General features: G+C 36.7%; 1 protein-coding gene across 4 annotated transcripts in view; it reads left to right on the top strand.

Annotated features, from left to right (window-relative positions):
- Positions 1–23002, top strand: part of DENND4C (DENN domain containing 4C) — a 79083-nt gene that overhangs the window by 34205 nt on the left and 21876 nt on the right. For 2 of the 4 annotated variants that reach the window (XR_007505185.1, XM_049796529.1), the window contains exons 5-22: positions 1091–1260; positions 2804–3045; positions 3932–3998; positions 4670–4728; positions 6082–6226; positions 6582–6757; positions 9986–10086; positions 11550–11768; positions 12775–12920; positions 14108–14143; positions 14385–14515; positions 15346–15478; positions 15949–16155; positions 16825–16953; positions 18408–18552; positions 18881–19027; positions 21285–21410; positions 22210–22350. Coding sequence is in view for 3 of the 4 variants with exons in the window: in XM_049796529.1 (XP_049652486.1) it covers positions 1091–1260; positions 2804–3045; positions 3932–3998; positions 4670–4728; positions 6082–6226; positions 6582–6757; positions 9986–10086; positions 11550–11768; positions 12775–12920; positions 14108–14143; positions 14385–14515; positions 15346–15478; positions 15949–16155; positions 16825–16953; positions 18408–18552; positions 18881–19027; positions 21285–21410; positions 22210–22350 (2520 nt within the window). In the remaining variant the exon portion in view is untranslated. The remainder of the gene's footprint in view (positions 1–1090; positions 1261–2803; positions 3046–3931; positions 3999–4669; positions 4729–6081; positions 6227–6581; positions 6758–9985; positions 10087–11549; positions 11769–12774; positions 12921–14107; positions 14144–14384; positions 14516–15345; positions 15479–15948; positions 16156–16824; positions 16954–18407; positions 18553–18880; positions 19028–21284; positions 21411–22209; positions 22351–23002) is intronic. The other 2 variants (XM_049796531.1, XM_049796532.1) reach the window with 2 other exon arrangements.

Below are 23002 nucleotides of genomic sequence, written 5' to 3'. Positions count from 1 at the left end.
AAAAAAAAAAAAAAAAAGCCTAAATAGGAATGGCATTGCTCTTTATTAATTTAGTTCTTATCACAGCAGGTTTGGTAGCTTAGGACCTTTAGCGGAAAGCTTAGCAAGCATTTCAAATGTAAAAAGACTTCATATTTCTTGTGTTGGTGATGATGGAGAAGGAGTAATTAAAAATTCTATTCAAACTTACTCGTATCTCTTTTTATGTCTCACAGCTAATGCAACATCTTTCATTTAATTTGAAAATTAAATGTGTTTCTTCCCTTCAGTTCCACAACTATTTGCTTGTTTCTTATTTGAGGAGAGTGAAAAATATTCTGAACAATAAATGACAAAAAGTATTTTTTCTTTTAAATCTGACTTTTATAAGTTTTTTAATGCATTGCTACAGATTATTTTTTTTTTCTGAACTCAAAACTTTCAAAAGAATTTCTACTGAGCACTACATGCACCAAATTCCTTTGAAAGGAGTAAACTACCAAGTAGAAGTGGTAAGCATAGATAATTAAGTCAGTGTACCATAAAATAAGCTAGATGAACAGCAATAATAAACTAATGCTTGTGTGCCTATTTTCTACCAGCAAGAGTTAGATATATTTATGAAAACTGAACAAACTATATGTTTAAATTGAACATAATGAGTGATTAGCAGAAAATGTGGACAGTTAGCTAGTTCATCCTATTTTCAGTGGAGGTATTGCTGCTGTTTTTACAGTAAATAAATAACTACTTTCTTCATAGGAATTTCTTTGTAATGAAATCCATTCCAAAGGCACATTTAAATAGCACAGGTAATTCCCAACTGGTTTAAGGTAAAAATCTTCACTAATTAGTTTTTACTAAGTACTGTTTTTCGAGCACTTACCAAAAGAGAGTGCTTCAGTATTCATTTACAATTTCTAGATGTTTCTTACTTGGATGACTTAGTCTTACTGTCAAATGTAAGACTTTCTTCTTCTGCAGATGTAATATTCCATTATAAAGTCCAGATGACCAACAGACTTTGCTGTATGTTGTGGAAAATATATTGCTTACATTGTTTAGAGCTTGCAGAGCAACTGTGCTTACTTTTCCTTCTCCCATTCTGAAGGCTTAATTTTCAGATATCCTCAAGAGAACTATGAGTCATTCCCACTATCAGAATCTGTACCTCTCTTCTGCCTTCCTATGGGAGCTACTATTGAGTGCTGGGACCCACAAACCAAATATCCACTACCAGTGTTCTCAACATTTGTACTGACCTGCTCTTCTGCAGAAAAGGTATGGCTCCATACTGTGACTAGTTTTTGCTTTTAGTTCAAATGGCTGCTGTGGAGATAAATTGGCATTTTTTCTTCTGTATTTGAGAAATATTACAAAATAAATTGTTAAATACTTCCCTTATAAAATTGTATTTCTTAAGCCTTCATGTAAGATTGAAGTAAACCAAACCAGGAAATAGCTGGAAGAGTATGTGCTGTTCAGTCCCATGTAAGCTGAACCATACTCTTAACAAAACCAAAACTCACAGCACGTGGATTTCCCTGTTCTTTCAGGTAAGAAGTTTCTGGGAAATGTAGCCTACGTATTAAAGAGATGTTCACTTACCACATGTTAGCAATGTTTAAGTTGTTATGGTTTTCCTATGGTTACCTTAAAAGCCACTTCTGTGTGAATTTGTGTAATTTGGCTCTGGGTATCTAGGTACTTGAATAGGAAAATAGTTACCAGAAAACAGCAGGGCAGGGAGAGGAAAAGTATGTGCTGAGAGGTCGCATGTGAGAGGCTCTGACAAACCGGTGATGCTGTTGAATTTACATGAAGTGATGCATTTGGAACACCAGCCATCTGCCAAATCCGTATAAGGCCACCAGCACACACAGGCACCAAAAATGTGTTGCATGACTCAGCCCACATGTGATAAGGCAGTCTCTGCTATACACAGACAGAGACTACAGGGTAATAGGTACACCTGATGAAGGAAGGGAGCCCTTGTTTGGGGTTGGTCTCCCAGGTGTTGCTTCAGCTTGCCAGCTGTGTCTGTGTGTGTGTGAACTGCATGAGGGAATAAGTGATTGTAATGTGTGATTAGCTCTCTGACTAGTAAACAGCAGTTTGGCTCTATTAGTGTTAACAGGTCAACTTCTACTCTGCCTGAGACCCCTGTCAGGAAAATTTATGTACTTCTACATTTCCAAACAACAAAAAAAGTCTTTCTCCAATATATTAATACTTCTTTTGCAAGGAGGAATGCAGTACCTACCAGTATTTTTCTCAGAGAGAATGTATACTGTGGTATCCATCTTTCCCTGTTCTCTTTTTGCTAACCTTGCCAGAACAATTCAGTAAATTATGAAACTCTGACAAATAGGGAAGGAATATTAGAAAAGATTGGTAGCTGTTTAGCTTGATAAAATGAGTGAAGTCAAAGCTAAAATTATTTTATTGTTTAGTGTGTTAATGATGGGGGAATTTACTGAGCACAAGCATTTCATGAGAGGGTTTTGTTGTTTTTTTTTTTTTACCATAATGGTTAATGGATAGGTTTTTTTCAGAGCATGCAGTTTGGTTCCTTCCCTTTCAATTTACTGAGTATGAATACTTTGTTCAGTAAAGTGCAATGAAAAAGAGGGAGAGAGGCACAAGCGTCCAAAGCATTTCATTTATAAGGATACTTTGTGTATGTTTACATCAATGAAAAGTCATTTCATAAGCTACCCGCAAAAGCACTGTAGTGTGTGTGCAAACACCAAAGACTTAAGGATGCTTCGAAAGTTCTAATCCAATCTCCTGTTAAATACAGCTGCTTTTCTTCACCTTTTAGGTTTATGGTGCTGCTATTCAGTTTTATGAGCCTTATCCCCGGGAGCTGCTAACAGAAAAACAGCAATTGCAGCTGGGTCTCCTGACAGCTGTAGAGAGGAAAGTGGTTACTTCCAAGTCCATCAATTCCAACAAATGCATCTGCCTTCTCTCACACTGGCCTTTCTTTGAAGCATTTCGAAAATTTCTTATGTTCATCTACAAACTCTCTGTCTCTGGACCTCATCCTCTTCCCATTGAAAAGTATGTAAAATATTTTTCAAGTTAGTGTGGAAAGGTAGTTATATCGGCTCAAGGAGCCATGTGATTTATACATGTCACACTTACTTAGTTGGTATATTTGCTCCATCCTCTTGCTTGAGCTGTGCAACATATGTTATATTGATAGCAATTACTGCTGCTTCTGTTTAATAGTAGTGGCTTTTGCAGTGCCGGGAAAGTGAACTGGATTTTACGGTGGCTTTCTGTTAGAATGTTTCAAGCCTGTTTACCTTTCTCTTAATGACATCAAACACAGAAAATGGCTGAGCTATAAGATACATGCGAACGTTTGCAGTCCTGCATTTTAGGTTAATAAATACAAGCTCAGGGACTGCGCACTAGCAATGAATATCTGTGTCTGTTTCCAAGCACTGCAACTAATGCATAGCATGGGGGGAGAGAGACAGAGAGAATGCGCGTGCCTGCGTATGTGTGTGCATAAACTCTGTAGAGGATGCTTTTCATGGTCCTAAAAGTTGCTGAAATATGATGTTACCTTCAAAATTGTATTGGACATCTGGCAGTGAAGTCTATAGTTTCTCTTAGCTAAGCCTCATTAGAAACTCTGTAGAATGAGGTTAGGCTGCCTGGGATTTTAAATGGCTTGCCTAAAATCCCAGTGTGTTCTTATCTTTTGCATATGTATCTGAAGATGCCAGCATTAATTTTCATGCATTAAATGTGAGTGAACAGAGCTTCTTTGTTTCTGTTTGCATAAATAGGCTCTTAAACTTATCAAACCAGTAAATAAATCTTAACGGCCTTTCTAAAACTTGGTACCATAGTAATTCCGAGATGTGATTAACATTGTTTTTCTCCCCTGATGAGTCCCTGGTGCCGGTTTTCTAACAGCTTGACTTCTTTTCAGGCACATATCCCATTTTATGCACAATATACCTTTCCCTTCACCACAAAGGCCAAGAATTCTGGTGCAGGTAAGTAAAACATTTGCTTCCATTTTTAGTTACAATAATGGCAAACCCTCTTTCTTGCTTTTGAAAGCCTGGTTTCTTCCTTTAGGCTTTTTAGTCAGCTTTGAATACCCATCTGCTGGAAGGGAGAGAGGAGGAGATGGATGGGTTGGCCTTCTCTTTCATTGGTATAAACCTGGGGTAACTTAGCAAAGGAGACTATTTCAGACTTCAGATGGTGTGGGTGGCAGCAGCTTCCTACTTGCGCTTTTGAAATTTCTGGCATATGTTATCCTTTCATTTTATAGGCACCATTTGCATTACCTCAGTGGGGGGGTTGTTTGTTTTCTGTCTTTCACTTGTCCACCCACTTCTATGGGTCAAAGGTTAGTCCCCTGAGGCACTGTCTCTTGTGCTTCTCTGTTTAATCACCTAGCAGCAGTCACATATTCAACACTGAGTCACAGACAATTTCCTGTAACTTCTGAGAATCGTTTCAGTGACTAATACAAGCTCTGTTGACCTATGGAACACAAGTCGCAAAGATTGTCTCTGATTTGCATCTCTTACATGACATTGTGACTCTGTCTGCCAGGCAGTTTATGAGACTATGGATATACATTTATATTGGAATATTATAGTTTATTAACTTTGGAGTTGTCCATATCAATCACGTACTACTTTATGTGTTTCAGCTTTCTGCCCATGATGCATTAATATTGTCTCAGCCAGTTTCTACGCCATTGCCATTAAGGTATCATTATTAATGCTTTAAATGTATGCTACTTGAAAAATTCAGATGCAAATGGGAATAAGTCATAGAAGGAATCCAAACATTACTGCAACATTAGGTTTTATAAAGACAAAACTCAATACACATTTATTATATTCTACAGTTTTGTCTTTTTGACATAGACCTGTCCCTTGTGGAAGAATAATATCACTCATTATCCTGAAGTAAAGATGAATTGTGAGATTATTGTAGAAACTCAAAAGAAAGAAGAAGCAGGCTGTGATGAAAAAAACCCCATGTATTTAAATATCTTGTATTTTCAGAACCTGTGTAGTGAGCAAAACTTTCTTCTAATAGCATATATAGACTGTTGGGTTTTTTTCCATTTTTGGATCCAAGAGAGACATTTACGTCAAGCAGTTATGTGAAATCAGTCAATGCATGAGTGTGCAAACATTTCAGAAATTCAGAAGCATACCTAAAAATTTACATTTGTGCTTGAAAGTTGATGCAGTCTCTGTGGATACTGCCTGCATCTTCTGGGCTGGATGTCCGTATGATTTTGACATGGGGTTTTGTTTGGATGGCTTTGTTGATTTTTGGTTTGTTTTTAAGTTAAAAACCAAAATATTTTTTTTATTATTATTTCTCCTCACTCCTTAAACATTATAATGTAAAATTCTGTATGCAGAAGAATCCCATGTTTAATCATATCTGTTACACAGACTCTTAAGTGAAAAATTGCAGCCAGCCACTAAACTGCAAAGTAACATGTAAGCACTTTTCTAAGGACAGAGTTTACACCCCTGTGCTCTTACAGATGTCATTACAATTCCTAAATGTCTACAGTCCAAACAAATGAAATGGAGTCTAAACTGTAGAAACTACATGCATGTTGATATCAGAATGATGGATTGATTTTGCTTGACTAGTATTAGAATTTGATACTGTCATTCTAAGATCAAATGGATACTCTAGTTCACAATTTTTGCCTGAGGCAATCCATCCTATGAAACTACTGGTGTTATATGTGCTCGGATTAGTTGTTAACCAGTTAGATCTGTTTTACTGTTATGAAGAAAAGATGCCTGTGTATATATGAGATATTGCGATAAACAATGCAAACTCAGCAGTAGCATATGTTTCTTTAGCAATAGAGTTTGAATTTAGGTTTCTTTGTGGCAGTACAAGTCTCATACTGAGGTGATAGCTATTAAATAGATAGGTAGATATTTGATGTGTGGGATTATTAGCAGCACTCAACTAGTTAATCCCAAACAGTTGTCTGAAGTTTGATAGCAGTGACTTTTTTTTTTTTTTTTTTAACATCCTGTAACATTCTTATTCTATTCCCCCTTCCCACCCACCCCTTAGTGGAGCAAACTTTAGCACTCTGCTCATGAATCTTGGACCGGAAAACTGTGCCACTCTGTTGCTCTTTGTATTACTAGAAGGCAAGATCCTCCTCCATTCTCTTAGACCAGCTGTGTTGACAGGAGTTGCTGAAGCTGTAGTAGCTGTAAGTACAAAGTGTTCTGTACAGCAGAGAGCAAAATCGGTTCAAACTCCACACTTGTTGCAAGGCTTTTTTAGGTTAAAATGATTGATTCACTAAATGATCATTTTTCCCAGCAATAACCTTTAGTTAAAGTGCCCTAGCATGTCTTATACTATAACTATTAGAATGATCAATATTTTTGCATAGGTAACTAAGAGATGTGTCATAAATAAGTGGTCAAACTTGAAGACTCTTTTCAGACAGTGTTACAAGGCCTCTAGCAATTTCAATTTGCTGCATGTAACTTCTTAGGTTTTATTGTACAGTATCTGTTGTCTTGTTTTAATGCATTGATTTCATTTAATTTTTCCTTCAGATGATATTTCCATTTCAGTGGCAATGTCCATATATCCCTCTCTGTCCTTTGTCTCTGGCCACCGTACTCAGTGCACCTGTTCCATTTATTGTTGGAGTTGATTCACGATACTTTGATCTGTATGATCCACCACAGGATATTGTGTGCATTGACTTAGACACAAACATGGTGTACATGTAAGTTCTATGGAGTTTTTACATTTATCTGTAGATAGAGAGATTGCTGAAATGCTCAGAAGATGGTTCATTTCTTACTGTCCTCTGTTCTTTTCTCATTTCTGATGCTTCATAGCAAATTAAAACTTACTTAGTAAGTCAAGGGTCAACACTTGCTGCTACTTATAAAAATGTGATGCAGATGTTACTATAAATTTAGTAACAAAGGTAATGTGTTCTGGTTTATTTTCTACTTCGAGTACTGCTGATTAGGGAAATGGGATAAAAGCTAGAAAGGAGGAAGAAAAATTGTTTTGTTTTTTTTTTTTAATGCCCCACCATTTCTTTCATTTTCACCTTGAAATTGATTTGCCTGTGTTCAGTGACTATTGGTATGAACATGAGTTCTTCAGGACCCTTCATGACAGCTTTTGATGCTGTCTTGCACTCAGGGCACTTAATGTTTCTGCAATAAAGAAATTTTTCTGACGTTACAAGAGCCAAATTTCTGGTGAGAACAGTCAAGCAAAATTTGGTGTCTCAACTACATTCAATCTCTAATACTGTCACTTAATTACTACATTTCTAATGCTTTTCTTAAAGTGTAGGTGTTGCATGAACAGTTTCTTCACACCTTGAGGATACCCTAATTCAGAGTAACTCTTCTGTTTTTCTGTAATGTATCTAAGTCAGAGTACAAATAACTGAATTGAAAATTCAGTTGTTTCAGGTGTTTAATTTAGTAACTTTATGAATAACCTTTCCATTTTAAATTAATTAGATCATAAATAGAAAGAGGCATCTAAGCTAGTTCAGTATGAGGCTGAACATCACTAAATAAAGTGCACATCTTTTCTCTGTGAAAATATAGTTTTACTTCATCTCATGTCATTTTTTAACTCTTGACTTTTGTTTTTACTAACTTCAGTTAGAATTAGTCATTTGATTTATGGGTCAGTTGAGTGCTTTCTTGATTTTCATTGTGTCAAAAGGACCCTTCCTCTACTGAAGCAATGTTTCCTTTACATTACTGAAATGCTTTGTTTTATTAGTAACATCAAAGGAAATAGTAAACAATGGAGCAGACTGTGTTTATTTTTTATTTGGTTTTTTTCTCCCTCCACTAGGTCCCCATTAAAAACACTGCAAAATGCATTTTTGTCACTGTATATCAAAGTATTATGCCACCAAAAGAATAATTATAATAGGTGTTGTGAAAGAAGAATGTATTGAAGAAACTCAAGGAAGATAACTTCTTTATATGAAGATATTTGCAGTGAGAAATACCTGAATATTTTTGTTCATAAGTAGAATGGAAGTTGAAGACTGGGTTGCAGAAAAATGAAGGAGCTAGAAACAGGGGATTTAGTAAGGTGATAAGGACGTCAAGATTCTGTTGGGATGAGTGCTAGAAAGACGAAGTACCAACTTTACTCGGATTGGTTACTGAATGAAAAACCTACCAGTGGCTGACCTTTTATGAGGCACTCAACTGGAAAGATTTTTGCGCCTTCTCTTTTACTGTCTTACAAGTCCATTTCTCTTCCAATAGTCAACTGATCTTTTTTGCTGCCCATTTTACATGTATCTCATCTGTACCACTTGTTTGACTGTAACATTTGACTTAGGTAAATGTGAGGTGTTGGTACCTAAATTATAAAACTTTTTAAACCTGGAAATGAGGATATTTTTCAGTCTTGGAGATGTGTAAGTAAAATGAAATAAAGCCCTTTGTGTTGAAGATCATACAGAATTCTAAAATACCACATTATTAGTGAGTAAAGGCTGATGTTCCATTTTATTTTGTCCACATCTGTTTCTGCCTCTCTTTATTTCTGTGGCAGTGCTGCTTTTTTTAAAAGCATTTAACAGGACTGTTGCTTACTTTGACAGACTGCGTACTAGAAGCATAACATTTGAAAAATTCGGTATTTTCTAGTATATCAGTCTGTCTGTCTAGTGTCTTTTTAGAGCAAGTTTGCTGCTATCTTCCTTATGATAGACTGGAGATTTATTTACTGCCAAAAAATACTGAAGGCCTTTTATTCATTCAGCAGCTTCCTTAATGTCTTTTTTTGGATGTTTTCAACTATGTCTGTGAAAGTAACACTGAAAACTGGTTAAGGAAAGAAGCCTTTTTAGGGCAAAGATTTGAGAGTTTGTTTTATTTTTATAGCAACATTTTTTTCCTTGCATTTTTGGAACAGTACTGCTTATATTGTTTATAGGCATGCCATTATGGTGGGGAAAAAAATGGGCAAAGGCATTCACATGAGTGGATCTTTTCTTTAACTCCTGAAACTTTGGCTTCCTTTCTAAGATAGTTCTATGTCGGTGCCAGTTGAGCAAATAATAATTGAACAAACATTTCACTGATGCAAAGTGCAAAACAGGCGTTGACAGCGTTAACTCGGATAGTAATAACTGATTAGGTCTTTTGGCCACGAGGTTTGCTGTACTCTCTGTTATGGCAATTGTCCCCCACCTTCTGCCTTCCAGAAAGAGGCGTAGGAGTTCTCAGGATTTACTCCCTACTCTCTCTCTTTATATCTAACTGCTTAAACAAGGTCTGGCATTGTACCCATTGTCCTTCTAACAAAGATGAGCATCCCTTTAGGCCAATTTACCCCATTGCTTAATCAACCACATAATTTTCAAACTGTGAACTGAATTGCCGGTCTTCCTGGTCCCTGCTAGCCTGTGGTTGAAGCTGGAACTGTGTTGTCATAGACATGTTACAGTGTACCAAATGACCATAAAGCTACCAGACTGGTCTTCCAGCATTTTGCTGGAACAAGTTCATGTTGTATTCTGAACTGCCTTTATTTGTATCAGTAGCAGTATGGCAGGTTTAAGGTAGTGTAGACTTTGCATAGTAATCACATACAGATTAGTGTGCTTAAGTTATATTAGCAAGACTGATAAAATTCTGAAAGGGACATCAGCTAAGTGAAACTTCATCTAGAAGCGAGACTTCAACTAAAAAGTCTAAATCAAATCTTAATACAGATCCTTCTTACAGACTGGAGAAAATGCTACTCGTAACTGAAGAAATGAAATCCTGAGTTATGTCACTCCCATTTTTTTATTTTGACAAATATGGACAGTAACAATTTCTTTCTATTCAAAACAATTTCTTTTTTTTTAGTTACTATGTTCTGAAAATGAAGCAACTTAGGGGTGTGGAAGCTATTCTTTTTTATATGGTCTGTATTTTATATATCCTTTTTTCCTTCCCCTGTGTTTTAGATCAGATGATAAGAAGAGCACCAACTGGAAGCAGTTTCCTAAGAAGCCTTGTAAAAGTTTGCTTAGCACCTTAAAGAAACTGCACCCACAGCTGGCAGCAGGTGAAATATATAAAATAAAATGGGAAGGGGTAAGAACAGAAACTGCCTAAAGCAGGGAAAATAAATATTCAAAGAAAACTACTAAATTTTCTGATACACACCTAAGAGTCTTAAATTATAGTTAGTATATAAATGTAAGGACTTAATTCTATCATATGTAGTGTGAATTATTTTTTTAGACTTTTCTTTTCTTTGGTGTGACTTCTCAAAATTTAGGCTTTTTTTTAGTGTTTACTCATGAGTAAATAATATTTAAACAAAGATTCAGCTAAAACACGTTTGGATCTCAACCTAGAACAATATTCACAGTTCTGATCAAAAATAATAGAGGAAACGGGCATATGAATAAAAGAATGTTGAATATCTTAGCTATTGTGCCGATACTGCAGAATATCTCAGATAATGACTATTCTACAAAAATAAGTAACTATATTTTGACAAAGTATTTTGTCAAAAGAAAAAGAAAAACTGACCATCTTCAGCCTAATGACTTAGACAGGTAAGAGCAAAGTTGTAGCTGACCTAACAGTTCTCAGATATTGCTTCTTTCTGACTGTAGACAGGCTCTTTAAGGTAAGCTGTTTCAGAGTATGTTAGGTTGCATCATGATGGAGAAGGAGACAATGATAGCCTCATAGGTATACAAGATACATAAAATTTGTAAGTTACCGAAACAGAAAAGTGCATTAATTAACAGGTAGATTTTCTTGCCTCAATTTTCTATAATTTGTTTGCAGATAGCCTTTACTTCATATGTTAGAAATTTTCAACTTTGCTTTTGGTTTTATCAGCAGGGAATGTCATGCAATCTACCTGATACAGAACTGCTGCCTAGTTTTAACTTAACCAGAAGTAGTGATCTTTGATAGATAGATAGTTTTTCTATTTTGGCAATACTATAATAGATATTTATTTATATTTATATATTTATATTACAATAATTTATATTTTTGTTATAATGAAAAGTGTGGAACTATAATTTCCAGCAGTACCTGCTACTGTTTTTTCAAGAGTGCAAGAGTAAACTCTGAATGTCATCTACTTGTTTCTACCCTTTGGTGTACTAAAATGTTAGAAATTTTATTAGAAAAATAGATTTAGGCCCTTTCTTTCTAGATGTGCAATCTTCAGAACAGGGAAAACATGCTCCTTTGTGTTGATATATTACTGAAAGACTGCATTCAGTTGGGTGTGTGGTAACATTAACTCAACTGAGATCCTCCTCATTGGTTCATGTCCCAGAGGACCGGATGAGTTAGAAAAACACATAATCAACTCCTGAGGTAACCTGTCTTTTATATGGGTCACATCAATTGGAAAACAATCATAGGATTTCTAGCGTTTGTCACTTCTGAATATAGGCAAGTAGAAAAAAGAAAAATCCGTTGTCAGCATCTTGCAAAAGTTACCTGTTTGAATGCACTGAATTTTAATATAGGATTGTATATGTTGCTCATTGCTAGTTCACCGGAAAACTCAAGAAGGCTCTGCAGTGGAGATGACTCCTATTGAGGCAGATTTTTCCTGGCAGAAGAAGATGATAGAACTTGAGATGGAGATCCAGGAAGCTTTTCTCCGTTTCATGGCATCTATTTTAAAGGGTTACAGAACATTCCTCAAGCCAATCACGCAAGCACCTTCAAATAAAGCAACTGCTGCTGATTCCTTGTTTGATCATCAAGGTGAGGGTGAGGCAAACCAGCTGCTGATAGCATTGGCAGTGTTACAACTTTAGGGTTGAGGAGCTGCTTAACTTTAAAAAGTCAAAGTTCCCTTTTGTTGTACAATTCTTGGCAATATTTAAGATTGCAATTGTATGAAGTTAAACTATTCAAAGTTGATTAGAACACTGATATATGCACAAAGAACTGCAATTTTTGCAATGGCTCTGGTATTAGAAAAGCTGTCTTTCACTAGCATGGTGTAGTCTCTGCATGGCATATTCCGTAAGGGCAGTTCTTGGGAGTGAAAGAATATTTCTCAATTTGTACAGAGCAAAAATGCCAGAAGCCCAGTAATGAAGAACAAAGTAATGTTCTTGATAAAAATGGGAAGATAATAGAGAACAGGGCAGAGATTAGAAACATAACAAAACAATAGTCAGCAAAGGTCATTTTGTTTTCCTCATGTTATCACCTTAACTTTTCAGATCGGTTCATGGGCTGAATGCTAGATAAAATGTCACAGGTATTTTGTTTTGTATGTGGTGGTGATGTTTTGGGTTGTGTTTTTTTTGGTTGGGGTTGGGTTTTTTTAGTCACTAGCAGAGAGATTTGATTAGAGATTTTTTAGTCAAAGGTTTGGAAAGTCTTAAATATTTTCAGGCCCATCACCTCTTAGGATAACAAACATATTTTTTACTTTAGTATTGTTTTAACTGTTAGATACTTCTGCTTTTATATGAGGTCATCATCTTTTTCTTCCACAAAAAGTCAACAAACACAGTGAGCGGATTACATAGGGATGATTGTTTGCCAAGCATTGTTATCTATGGTGAAAAATGATTATTTAAAAAAAAAGCTGTCATTTTAATCTTCTGAATGCAAGTAGTGATAAATAGTTGTTTTTATTGATGAAGCCAATACTTTATGTAATAGCACTTTAAATATTTTATGTTGACACTTCATATGTTAACTTCTTGTGGAAATCGTAACTGCTATTTAGTTGTGTGTTCTTTTTTATAACCAGGATTTTTAAAAAGCAGAGACCGTGCCTATACAAAGTTCTACACACATCTCACCAAAACGCAGATATTCAGCCGCTTTATTGAAGAGTGTAGTTTTGTGAGTGACAAGGATACTGGCTTGGCATTTTTTGATGACTGCATAGAAAAGGTGAAAAATATGTAGCAGTACTTTTAAATTATATGCTTCTGTTCATTTTGTATTATTGTCCTAGTTTTTAGTTGTAAAGGTAGTTATCCTCTGCAGCAAGTGTTTTGAGGGTTTGGCATTCTTGGTGGTTATTTCTGAGTCATTTTCTTCCTTCATCTTCTTGCATGGTCATCATTGTCTGTGTTGATGGAGGAAACTTTCATTAAAGCCCTGTAGGATGTCAAGCTATAAGATAATGTGAGAAATACCAGTAGCTGACACTTTAGCACAATGCTATCCATGTCTTCCCTTTAAAAGTTAAATCACCCTCCCTACCAGTGCTCATCGGCATTGTTGCTCTTTTTCACACAATTTAAACTTAAAACGCAAAAACATGCCTAGTGCTCCACTTGTGGTCAAATCTCATTTATGTAGATAAGATCCCCTTTCATTGCATGTATTTTATATGAGAAAGATTGCTGTAACCCTTTCTTGTTTTTTGAAGCAGTCTCTTCAGCATGGTTCTAGTCTAGATGGGTTATTGAGCTTATAGCTTCATCTGTAAAATGCCAAGTTCACAATATAAAAACTAGGAGCTAAATAATTATATGGAGGTTTTTTGAGGTGTGTATATATATGATTTGTTCTGGACAGAACCTTCATTTTCATACCAAGTTCTTATAGACTGAGTTTTTGATTTAATATTGATTCCAATCAAATTTACACTTGTAAACAGACCACAAAATAAGTGTTTAAAAGTTTTTTTGCCATTATTTTTCCTTCTGCTGAGGATGGGGGTATGCATCTACAGTATGCATCTAGAGTATTCTTTGTTTAATATTGTTAATAATTTGATACTATTGCAGGTTGTTAATGTGTTGCATACTTAAATTGTCAGAATTTTGCAGAAAATATCTACAAAACAGCAATTTCTTTCAATTAAACTAAATGAAAGCACTTTCCTTTGATAGATTTAGGATTTTGTATTTAGTAGCTAATGTCAACAGGTTGAAAGCATGCTGATTACTGCATTTGCTTACTTTCAGCAAAGGAAGTATTTGAAGAAAAGATTAATTGCTTCTACAGTAGTATGAAAATTTAGTGTTTCCTATTTAATATTACAGTAAATGACACAGCTTTGGTAGAATTATTTAGGATTTTTTTTTTTAGTTGAGAAGGAACTAATTTTTTTTTTTCTCTTTTCCCAGCTTTTTCCAGATAAAGGAACAGAAAAAGGAGAAAAGGTACTTTGTCCTTCAGAATGTTTAGGGATATCTGATCGTGAAATAAAAATGGAAAGACAAGGCTGTGGGCTTGATATTTGAGTAATTAGAAAAAAGTTAATTTATTTTATATATATTATATATATAATCAAATACAGTATATAGTAAGTATATTTTTACATATACTAAAATAATTAATGTTAAAAAGGACATTTTATCCAAAAGCCAATCTCTGTACTTAGAGTAAAAACTCTGTTTTCAGGTTGATGTAGATTCTGTTGAAGATGCACGGTTGATTGAGCTTGATGAGTCACAAAAAAGTGAACACACAGTGTTCATAATGCCACCAGAACCTCCCGCTGATGACGGACAGGAGCGAGTGCCAAAATACAGGTACAAGTTAAACAGCCACATGTAGTGAAACTAGAATGCTTATGATGTTAAGCGGGGCAGATGTTCCATCTTGGTGCAAGACTTGCCTTAATATAATGTTCAGAAGAATCTTTATAAAGATATGAACTGCCTGGATTCTGGTAAGTTTCTGAAGCTCTAGAAGTCAGTGGGTTTTGTGTGTGTATGTTTGAGGGCTTGAGGATTTTGGTTTCAGTTTTTCAGTAACTTCTTGCCAACTTTATAGTAATACTTTTTAATTCATGTATTCAGTTTCTTTCTTCCTGTTTGAGCCACTTTTGTGTATTTTGTTTCATAGTGGGAATGACAGGGGGTGGGTGATGGATCTGCCCAGTACTATTGATCTGCAGCTGATGAACTGAAAGAACAAAATACCCACTCCACTTTTCAGACTTCTTTCATTCAGTGTTTTTCAACCCTGTGCAGGAAGAGTGGAGTTTCAGACACTCTGGGTATGATTTTTTTCTTCCTGTCTCTCTTGGAGGTCACAAAGGTTCTGTTTCCAACCGTTGTCCTTGTTAATCATCATCTGTGCTTCCGTGACCTTCATGGCATGGATGGCAGTCTGGTTCTTGTTTCCATTGTCTATGGAGATTTAATGTCCAAGGCATCCTCTTGTGATACCTGTGTGAATAAGACTAAAAGGATCTCGCTATCTTCTTTCCTTTTTTTTTTTTTTATTTTTTTTCCCCTTGATTCTTTATTCTCCTGTTTGTCAGTTCCTTGCACGCAAGTTGTCTTTGTATGGCCTTCCTGCTATGAGCAGGTATGTGAAATCTTTTATTTTCTGGGTTTTTTTAATATCTATATAGCTATAAAAACTTCCCACGACTAGATTTCAAGCTCTTCGACAGGCCACAGGAGCTCAAGCTCTCCTTCAGCAGACACCCAGCTGGAAGCAGCATTTCAAATAGTCCAGCACTCATGGCAAAGAGGACAAAACAGGTCAGATGAGTCTTACGTAATCACTGTGTGAACACTGAAAGATATGAAGTTTTTTGGTAAAATTGCCACTACCTGTTTATTCTGTAAGTTAATGTTGTTAGAGGTTCAGTCTTTGTAACTACTGAGATCAACACATGCAAAAGAAAGTAGGCAACAAATAAACAAATTAGCATCTGAGATTACAGTTTACTAGCAAACCCATTTTTAAGCTTTAGAGTGTAATATAGAACAAAAGGAAATTAAAATTAATACTTGAATGGGGGAGAAAAAAGAAGAGGATTAATTGTGATGCTAGTTTTTGCTTGCAGAGAGCCTTAATAAGAGACTGGTAAGAAGGGAGCTTCAGCTGAATGTTGTCCGTTATTATTAAATGCTTACTTTTAAGAAGCCTGTATCTGAGTTAGTAATGGCTTCTAGATTGAGGATGTTACATCTTTTGTCTGCTTTTTTGTTTTGTTTCACCCTTACAGGAGATAAAAACAGCTCATAAATTAGCCAAGAAGTATTACGTAAGCCCCCCACAATGGGCTAAGTGTCTCTTCAGTCATAGTTACAGCCTATGGTTTATTTGTCTGCCAGCCTACATCAGAGTTGCACATCCCAAGGTCAAAGCACTGCAACAGGCATATGATGTTCTAATTAAAATGAGGAAAACTGATGTGGAACCACTAGATGAGGCAAGTGCGAATAAAACCACATTACCATGAACATGGAATAGAAGACAAGGTCCAAATATAGTGTGTTTCACTGCCACCACCAGGTTAAGCATACTTACAGTTTCACCTGTTTTGAAGCCACCTTGTCATGATCTTAAAGAAGTCTGCTTAACTAGGGCAACTGGAAATTAATTTCCTTTTTTGTCACCAGTGTAGTGTCAGCTGGCTCAAGTGTTGCTAGACTTCTCCCAGACTTCTTCAAGCAGGAAGTTCTTGAATATCCCTATTTTTTAAATGCACTTTGAATTAATGCTTTGCAGTTACTGAACAGAAGGGATAATGTGTTTGTGTGCAGCATGCCATTCTTTCAGTAGTATCCACAGGCACACAGCAGCAAGTTATCCTGCTTTTTGTGTGGGCGTTTCCTTCCCTCGTTTATTTTGCAAACAGAAGAGCCAAGTGGAAAAAAATTAAGCATTCTCAACAATGTGACTGCTGATGTTATTTCAGCTCGTGTGATTTCCTGTTTAATTTTTGCTCCCTCTTCTGGCTGTTGAGTGTTAGGTACTGAGTAGCTGCTCTCACATGGCTTTCCCTTTTACATGTGTAAAAGTTGAAAATCAGGGAAGAGCTGAAGCTGTTTCAAAATCCTTGTCATCAGTCCATTTTTGCATTTCTGTACCTTGTCAGGTCTGCTACAGAGTTGTAATGCAGCTCTGTGGACTGTGGGGTCAGCCTGTTCAGGCCGTGAGAGTCCTCTTTGAAATGAAAAATGCTGGAATACAGCCAAATGCCATCACCTATGGTTATTACAATAAGGTAAGAGAAGTGTTGACAAGGGATACCGGACCAATGTCTGTCTTGCTGTTGTCACTCCTGTTGTCCTGTAGCATGTTTTGAAGATTGTTTCTTCCAGCTCTTCCCTTGGATTTGCTGATTCTGTTGGGCAAGCAATCATTTTGGACATGCTTATGGTTCACTGGATCTACACTGTATGGTTGTACATTGTTAAGTGTATGTTCCTGTGCTGTTTGGCTAACCAAAAATTCCGTTGAAATACACATTTATAGTGTTTCCATTTCCAGGTTTTGGAACCTGTCTAGTGGGGAAGAGTGGCTGGAAAGCTGCCTGGCAGAAAAAGACCTGGGTGTGCTGGTTGACAGCCGGCTGAATATGAGCCAGCAGTGGGCCCAGGTGGCCAAGAAGGTCAATGGCATCCTGGCCTGTATCAGAAACAGTGTGGCCAGCAGGAGCAGGGAGGTGGTTGTTCCCCTGTACTCAGCACTGGTGAGGCCACACCTCGAGTGCTGTGTTCAGTTTTGGGCCCCTCACTACAGGAAAGACATTGAGGTGCTGGAGCGTGTCCAGAGAAGGGCAAACAAGTTGGTGAGGGGCCTGGAGCACAAGTCTTATGAGGAGCGGCTGAGGGAACTGGGGCTGTTTAGTCTAGAGAAGAGGAGGCTGAGGGGAGACATTATCACTCTCTACAACTACCTGAAGTAGGGTTGTAGTGAGGTGGGTGCTGGTCTCTTCCGTCAGGTGGCTGGTGATAGGACGAGAGGAAATGGCCTCAAGTTGAGGCAAGGGAGATTTAGGTTGGATATTAGGAAAAAAAATTTTTACTGAGAGGGTTGTCAAACATTGGAATGGGCTGCCCAGGGAAGTGGTTGAGTCACCATCCCTGGAGATATTAAAAAAGCGAGTGGACAGGGTACTTCGGGACATGGTTTAGTGGGCATGGTTAATGGTTGGACTCGATGATCTTGAAGCTCTTTTCCAACCTAAATGATTCTATGATTCTAGTGCTTCCATGTCAAAACCGTCTGTTCCTAGGTGTATCCTTTTAAGGTAGCTGGATCCTTTGGATGGGTGAAGACTGGAATTAGTCTAGTTGAAGTAGCCTCCCCCTTTTTTCCTTGCTTCCAAGTTCCTGTAATATGTTGATGAAACTTCTTAGTAAAGTAAACTATGTAATGTAATAGGAAAAGAGGTGCTACTATGGTCTTTTGTTGCTACCGAAGTATATAAATAAGAATAAAACCCACCTTGTTTACTTAAAGAAATCTTGATCCAGTGTTTGTTGTTACTCAGCTATTGTATCCAGAACTGTGGGATAAAAGGGAACAGCTCATAAAAACTCAAATATTTGTCCTTCTTCCCGTGGTTGACAGGAAATGCCTTTTTTGAGTATGGAAACAAAAGCTCCTCACAATACTGTGTTTCTTAGTGTAACTTTCTTACTGTTTTTATTATTGCAATATTTCTTTCTGTAGGCGGTATTAGAGTCTCCTTGGCCTAGCAGTAACCGCAGTGGCGTATTCCTGTGGACAAAGGTACGAAATGTAGTTCGTGGCACAGCACAATTTAGGCAGTGCTTAAAGAAATCGACGCGGAGCCTACAAGTACCTGTGATATCAGGTAATAAGTTAGTTGAAATGGATTTATTTCTGCTGAAGAAGAGCATGACATGCTTTCTGAGGGATTGCAGCTAACATTGTGGCTTTTACAAGTGGAAAATCTTTCCTTAAGTGTATAAAAATTGATAATTGACAACTTGATGCTTGAAACAGTCTTAGAATGTCTTTCGCATGCTGAAGAATTGTCTGAATTCTCTTGCTAGAATTTCGTATCCGTATTTTATATGTGCAAGCAAAAGTATTTACTGTTGTCTGAAGATATTACATTTGATTAAAAACCTGAAAAGTTAAATCCTCTCTTACTAACCAGCTCTCGTTCATGTCTTTAGCTCTGCGGAGTACCACGGGTGGAAGTGATGGGGACATGGTGAGCCATGGTAGCGTGGATAGTTCTAATGATGCTAACAGTGGGGAGCACACTGTCTTCGTCAGTGACTTAGTCAGGCTTGATTCCATTGATAATCACTCTAGCACAGGTACTAGATTCTGCTGGGTTTCACTACTAACAGTCCCCCAAAAGGCTAAATTTTCTAGTCTCCTGTTGATTTCTCCTTCACAACCACCACCTTCCCCTCTTGAGGCTGTAGAGAATGAAGCTACATAAAGACAAAGAAGTACACTGTTGTTGAATATTACTCCTTCACCGCCGATCATGCTACTTCTTTAGTTTAGAGTTTACCGTAGCAGAAGTACTGTTATGTTACAATAAATGTCTTGCTGTGGTCTCATGAACCTTGCTTTTTGTGCTAATCTTCAGAAAGGTATGACGCCTCTGACATAAGAGTTTAATCAATTTTTGCATATTGTAATTTTTTATAGAAATGTCTGTGTGAGTAAAACCTTTCTCTGCATTAAAGGAAAGGAGTGAAAGTTGCTGAGGTGATTAGAAGCTAACACTTTAGAATGTTGCTCCTTGATGGTAATCCAGAAAGGCCTAATCAGCATTCCTGGAATTAATATGTTATGTTTGGTTATAGTAAACTATGCTTTTAAAGGCCATATTGAAGCTTCTTCATAGTAGTTGCTAAACTTGGAAACAAATATAGAAATTATCAGAACCTTGTTGTAGCCTTTATGAGACACCCTGGGAATGGAAAGACAGATGAAAAGCTGAAGAAAAACTCTGCTTTAAACTCGGTGTGCACTCTTCCAGACAAACTGTAGTAAAAACAGTGCACAGGAAGTTAATCACTTGAGATGGCAAGACAAAATTCATGGTTCTTCATATCTGCTATAGTACTGATTACATCCTACCTTTGCACAGTCTCAACTAAACTTCGTTTCTGTGTGTATTTCAAAACTTAATGTACAGGTGGTTCTTGCACACTCTTCATGTTTTTAATGTCTTGAGGCCTTCTGTAAAGAGAACTTTGAGTCTGATTCCTTTGCTTCATCTGATATGCCTGCCTAGATTACTGAACTTCCCTTCTCTCTGCTCTTTGTTGCTCTGCTTTTTGCTCTTTGCTGTCTCTTGGGTGCCGCATTTGTCCTTGGCTATCATGGTGTGGGGTGCAGACTTATATGGTGTGAAGCCTTGGATGCACGTGTGCATTATTTCTACCCTTGAATGTTACTTCTGCAGGTAATTCACCCATTTATTGATAGGGTGTTTTCACTTCTGTGCAAAACAGGGATACTAACATTGTTGAAATGATGATAGGGAGAAAATAAGGACCGAAGAATGTCAGAACTTACTTTTCTGTATAAAAGGTTTTTCATATAGTAGGCAAATGTAATAATTGATGGCTGCTCAAACTTCTAAATTTAAACCTTTTTTTACATGTTTCCTCTTTGCTGGTAAAATAAACAGCAGTCATATGTATATGACTTTGTAGATAAATTATGTCTGTCACTCAAGTTTATGGAGCTTCCTAAAACCTTTCACACTCAGTAACTTACTTACACTTTGATCTTTTTAAATACTGTCATGTATTCTAACAGGTACTCTGAGGCATATAAATAATCCTGTTTAACATGTCACTGTGGGATGTGTCCCATATAGTATTTTTGTACTTTTGCATATGCAGCAGCACTTCAGGTAAAAATAACAAAGAAAAGAGTGTCTTTCTGGATTGTTTCCTATAGCAGACTTTTTGGACTACTGTAAACTGTTTAGTTTGGGGTTTGGTTTGGGTTTGGGTTTTTTGTTTGGGTTTTTTTGTTGTTTTTTTTTTAAGAATGAGTTGCAGCTGTCAAGTTTAACTGGTATTGTGGAGGAACAAGACTTTTTAAAAATGTTCAGATTTTTACTTTTTTTCTATTAAATTTTATACTTTGCACTATAGCACGAAGATGTAGCACAGTTTATGGTACAGTTCTTTTCAGGGATGTATTCATTGTTAGAAGCTTGCTTAATTACTGTTGCACTTGTCTAAATTTCTTTTGTAGATGCAATTGAGAATTTAACTTGCTCAGCAATGAAATATTTCATGCTAACGAGAAGGGAAAGGAATGAAAGGAGATACAGTGCATTAAAAGTAGTTAATCACTGTAGTGTTCCTTGGGGAATAATTTGTATTTAATATAATAATTAGAAAAATAAATTTGGATTGTACAGCCCAATTGTCTCACCAAGTAGATCTGTGCACAGATTAAGCATTTTGGTGATCTTACTATAAACTTCACAAACAAAATGTGAAACAAATTAATTTCAGTTCTTTTATTTTCTTATTGAAAAACTAATTTAGGAAAGAAAACCAAATCTGAGGCATGTGTTTGTATTCCTTCAAACAGGTGGTCAGTCAGACCAGGGCTACGGGTCAAAGGATGAACTTTTAAGAGATGATGGAGATAGTCTTCATGCAACTGAAACACAAGTAGAGAAAGATATTTCTTCTAAAGCTGAAGACCTAATAGGAGGTTAAGTATGCGTGTTTACATCGATGAAGGCTTTTTGTAATAAATCTGCTTCATGTATTAGACTACAATTAACTTGATGTATTGAACTCATAATGTTGCCAAGGTCAAAATATGACTGTGTGAAATCTGGTGGACTACTTCTGTGCCCTAGATAATAGCAGCGAAATACGTATAGGTAGAAATAGCCTTTTATTAGACTAATTAATATGGATGGAAAAATTGGACAAGTGCTGGGGCACACAGTATTTTGTATTCCATTCCTCTAATTTGTTTATTTGAAAACGTGGCCATTTTTTTAGCTGTACCAGTTGACCTAATAAAAGGCACTACTTTTTCTACAAACTCTTCCCAGCTGTAGAAAATGTGGTCATCTCCTGTATTCTGTCCAGATTTTGCCCTTAGTTTCTCTGTATTTTGTCCTTCTCACTACTGAATCTGTTTCATATCTGTGTTACTAGATCCTTAATGGGAGTTAGGACTTCTAAAACTGTCATTAGACAAATAGCCCTGCATGAAAATCTTAGAACTGCTGTTCCTGCTCTACTTTTGTTAGTTGAAAAAATACAAGGGAAGAAGTTGGCATGTGCTCTAAACTTGTGAACAGCTAAGTGCTCTGCATAATACTGTCTACTGTCATCTGTCTGGGTATTATTTCCAGGAAATGCTCAGTACCTAGTAAGGACTGATCCTTTAGGTTGTAATTACCTAAGGGAACAGTATTTGAGTTTATATTTTCCATAACAGTGCAAATGAAATTATTTAATTAAATTAACTAAAGTTCTCATTCTTTTTCTTGTAGAGGTTTCTACTGAGAAATCTGATGAAAAGCAACAGCTGAATATAGAAACACATAGTCCAACAGACCCACCTTCTTGGGGTAACAGCATTGTGAAAGTTCCATCTGGCATTTTTGATAGCAGTGGAAGGAAAAGTAGTGGTGGTGAGTCACTGGGTGAAGCAGAGCTTGCTAAAGTCCTGATCTTATTGTGCTATAGTGTTTTGCAATCTTTTTCATGCTATGAAAAGAAACAAAACTTCTATTTGAGGTGCAGATAATCTCACACATTTGCTTTCTACCTTTATCCTTTGAAGGTGACTTAGAAGGAACCTGTGGATTGTAAGGTTGACAGTCAGTGTTGAGTAGATTGAAATGAAGATTTTCCCTTTCCCGCACTGAGAGTCTTTCAGTAATGTATTAGAAACTCAAGAAAATTAGGGTCTCTAGTCTTGATTTTGTCACCTAAACCCTGCTGACCTTGGACAAGTCTCTATTCCTGTGGCTTACATTGCCAGTGTATAACCTGGGAACAATGCATGTTGTCTTTGTGCCATACAAAATTTGTTTACGTATCTGGAGCTTGAGGAAGACTTATGGCTATATAAAAGCCAAATCTTGGGGCTTATTGTTTTTTCTGCCTTTGTGCCTGTCCTTGGCTGTCCTCTGTTGGGATCCTAATATAGTAGAATTCTCATACTTATGGAAGTTTTTGCCTTGCTAACAAAGCTTTCTAGGCAATAAATATTCCCAATTCCCCCAAGGAATGGGAATATTTGTAAGATTAGTTTATATCTTCCACATGCTAAATTTAATT

Source organism: Accipiter gentilis, chromosome Z, assembly GCF_929443795.1.
Source record: "Accipiter gentilis chromosome Z, bAccGen1.1, whole genome shotgun sequence".
Taxonomy (NCBI): Eukaryota; Metazoa; Chordata; class Aves; order Accipitriformes; family Accipitridae; genus Astur; species Astur gentilis.
This window is presented reverse-complemented; position numbering and strand designations above follow the sequence as displayed.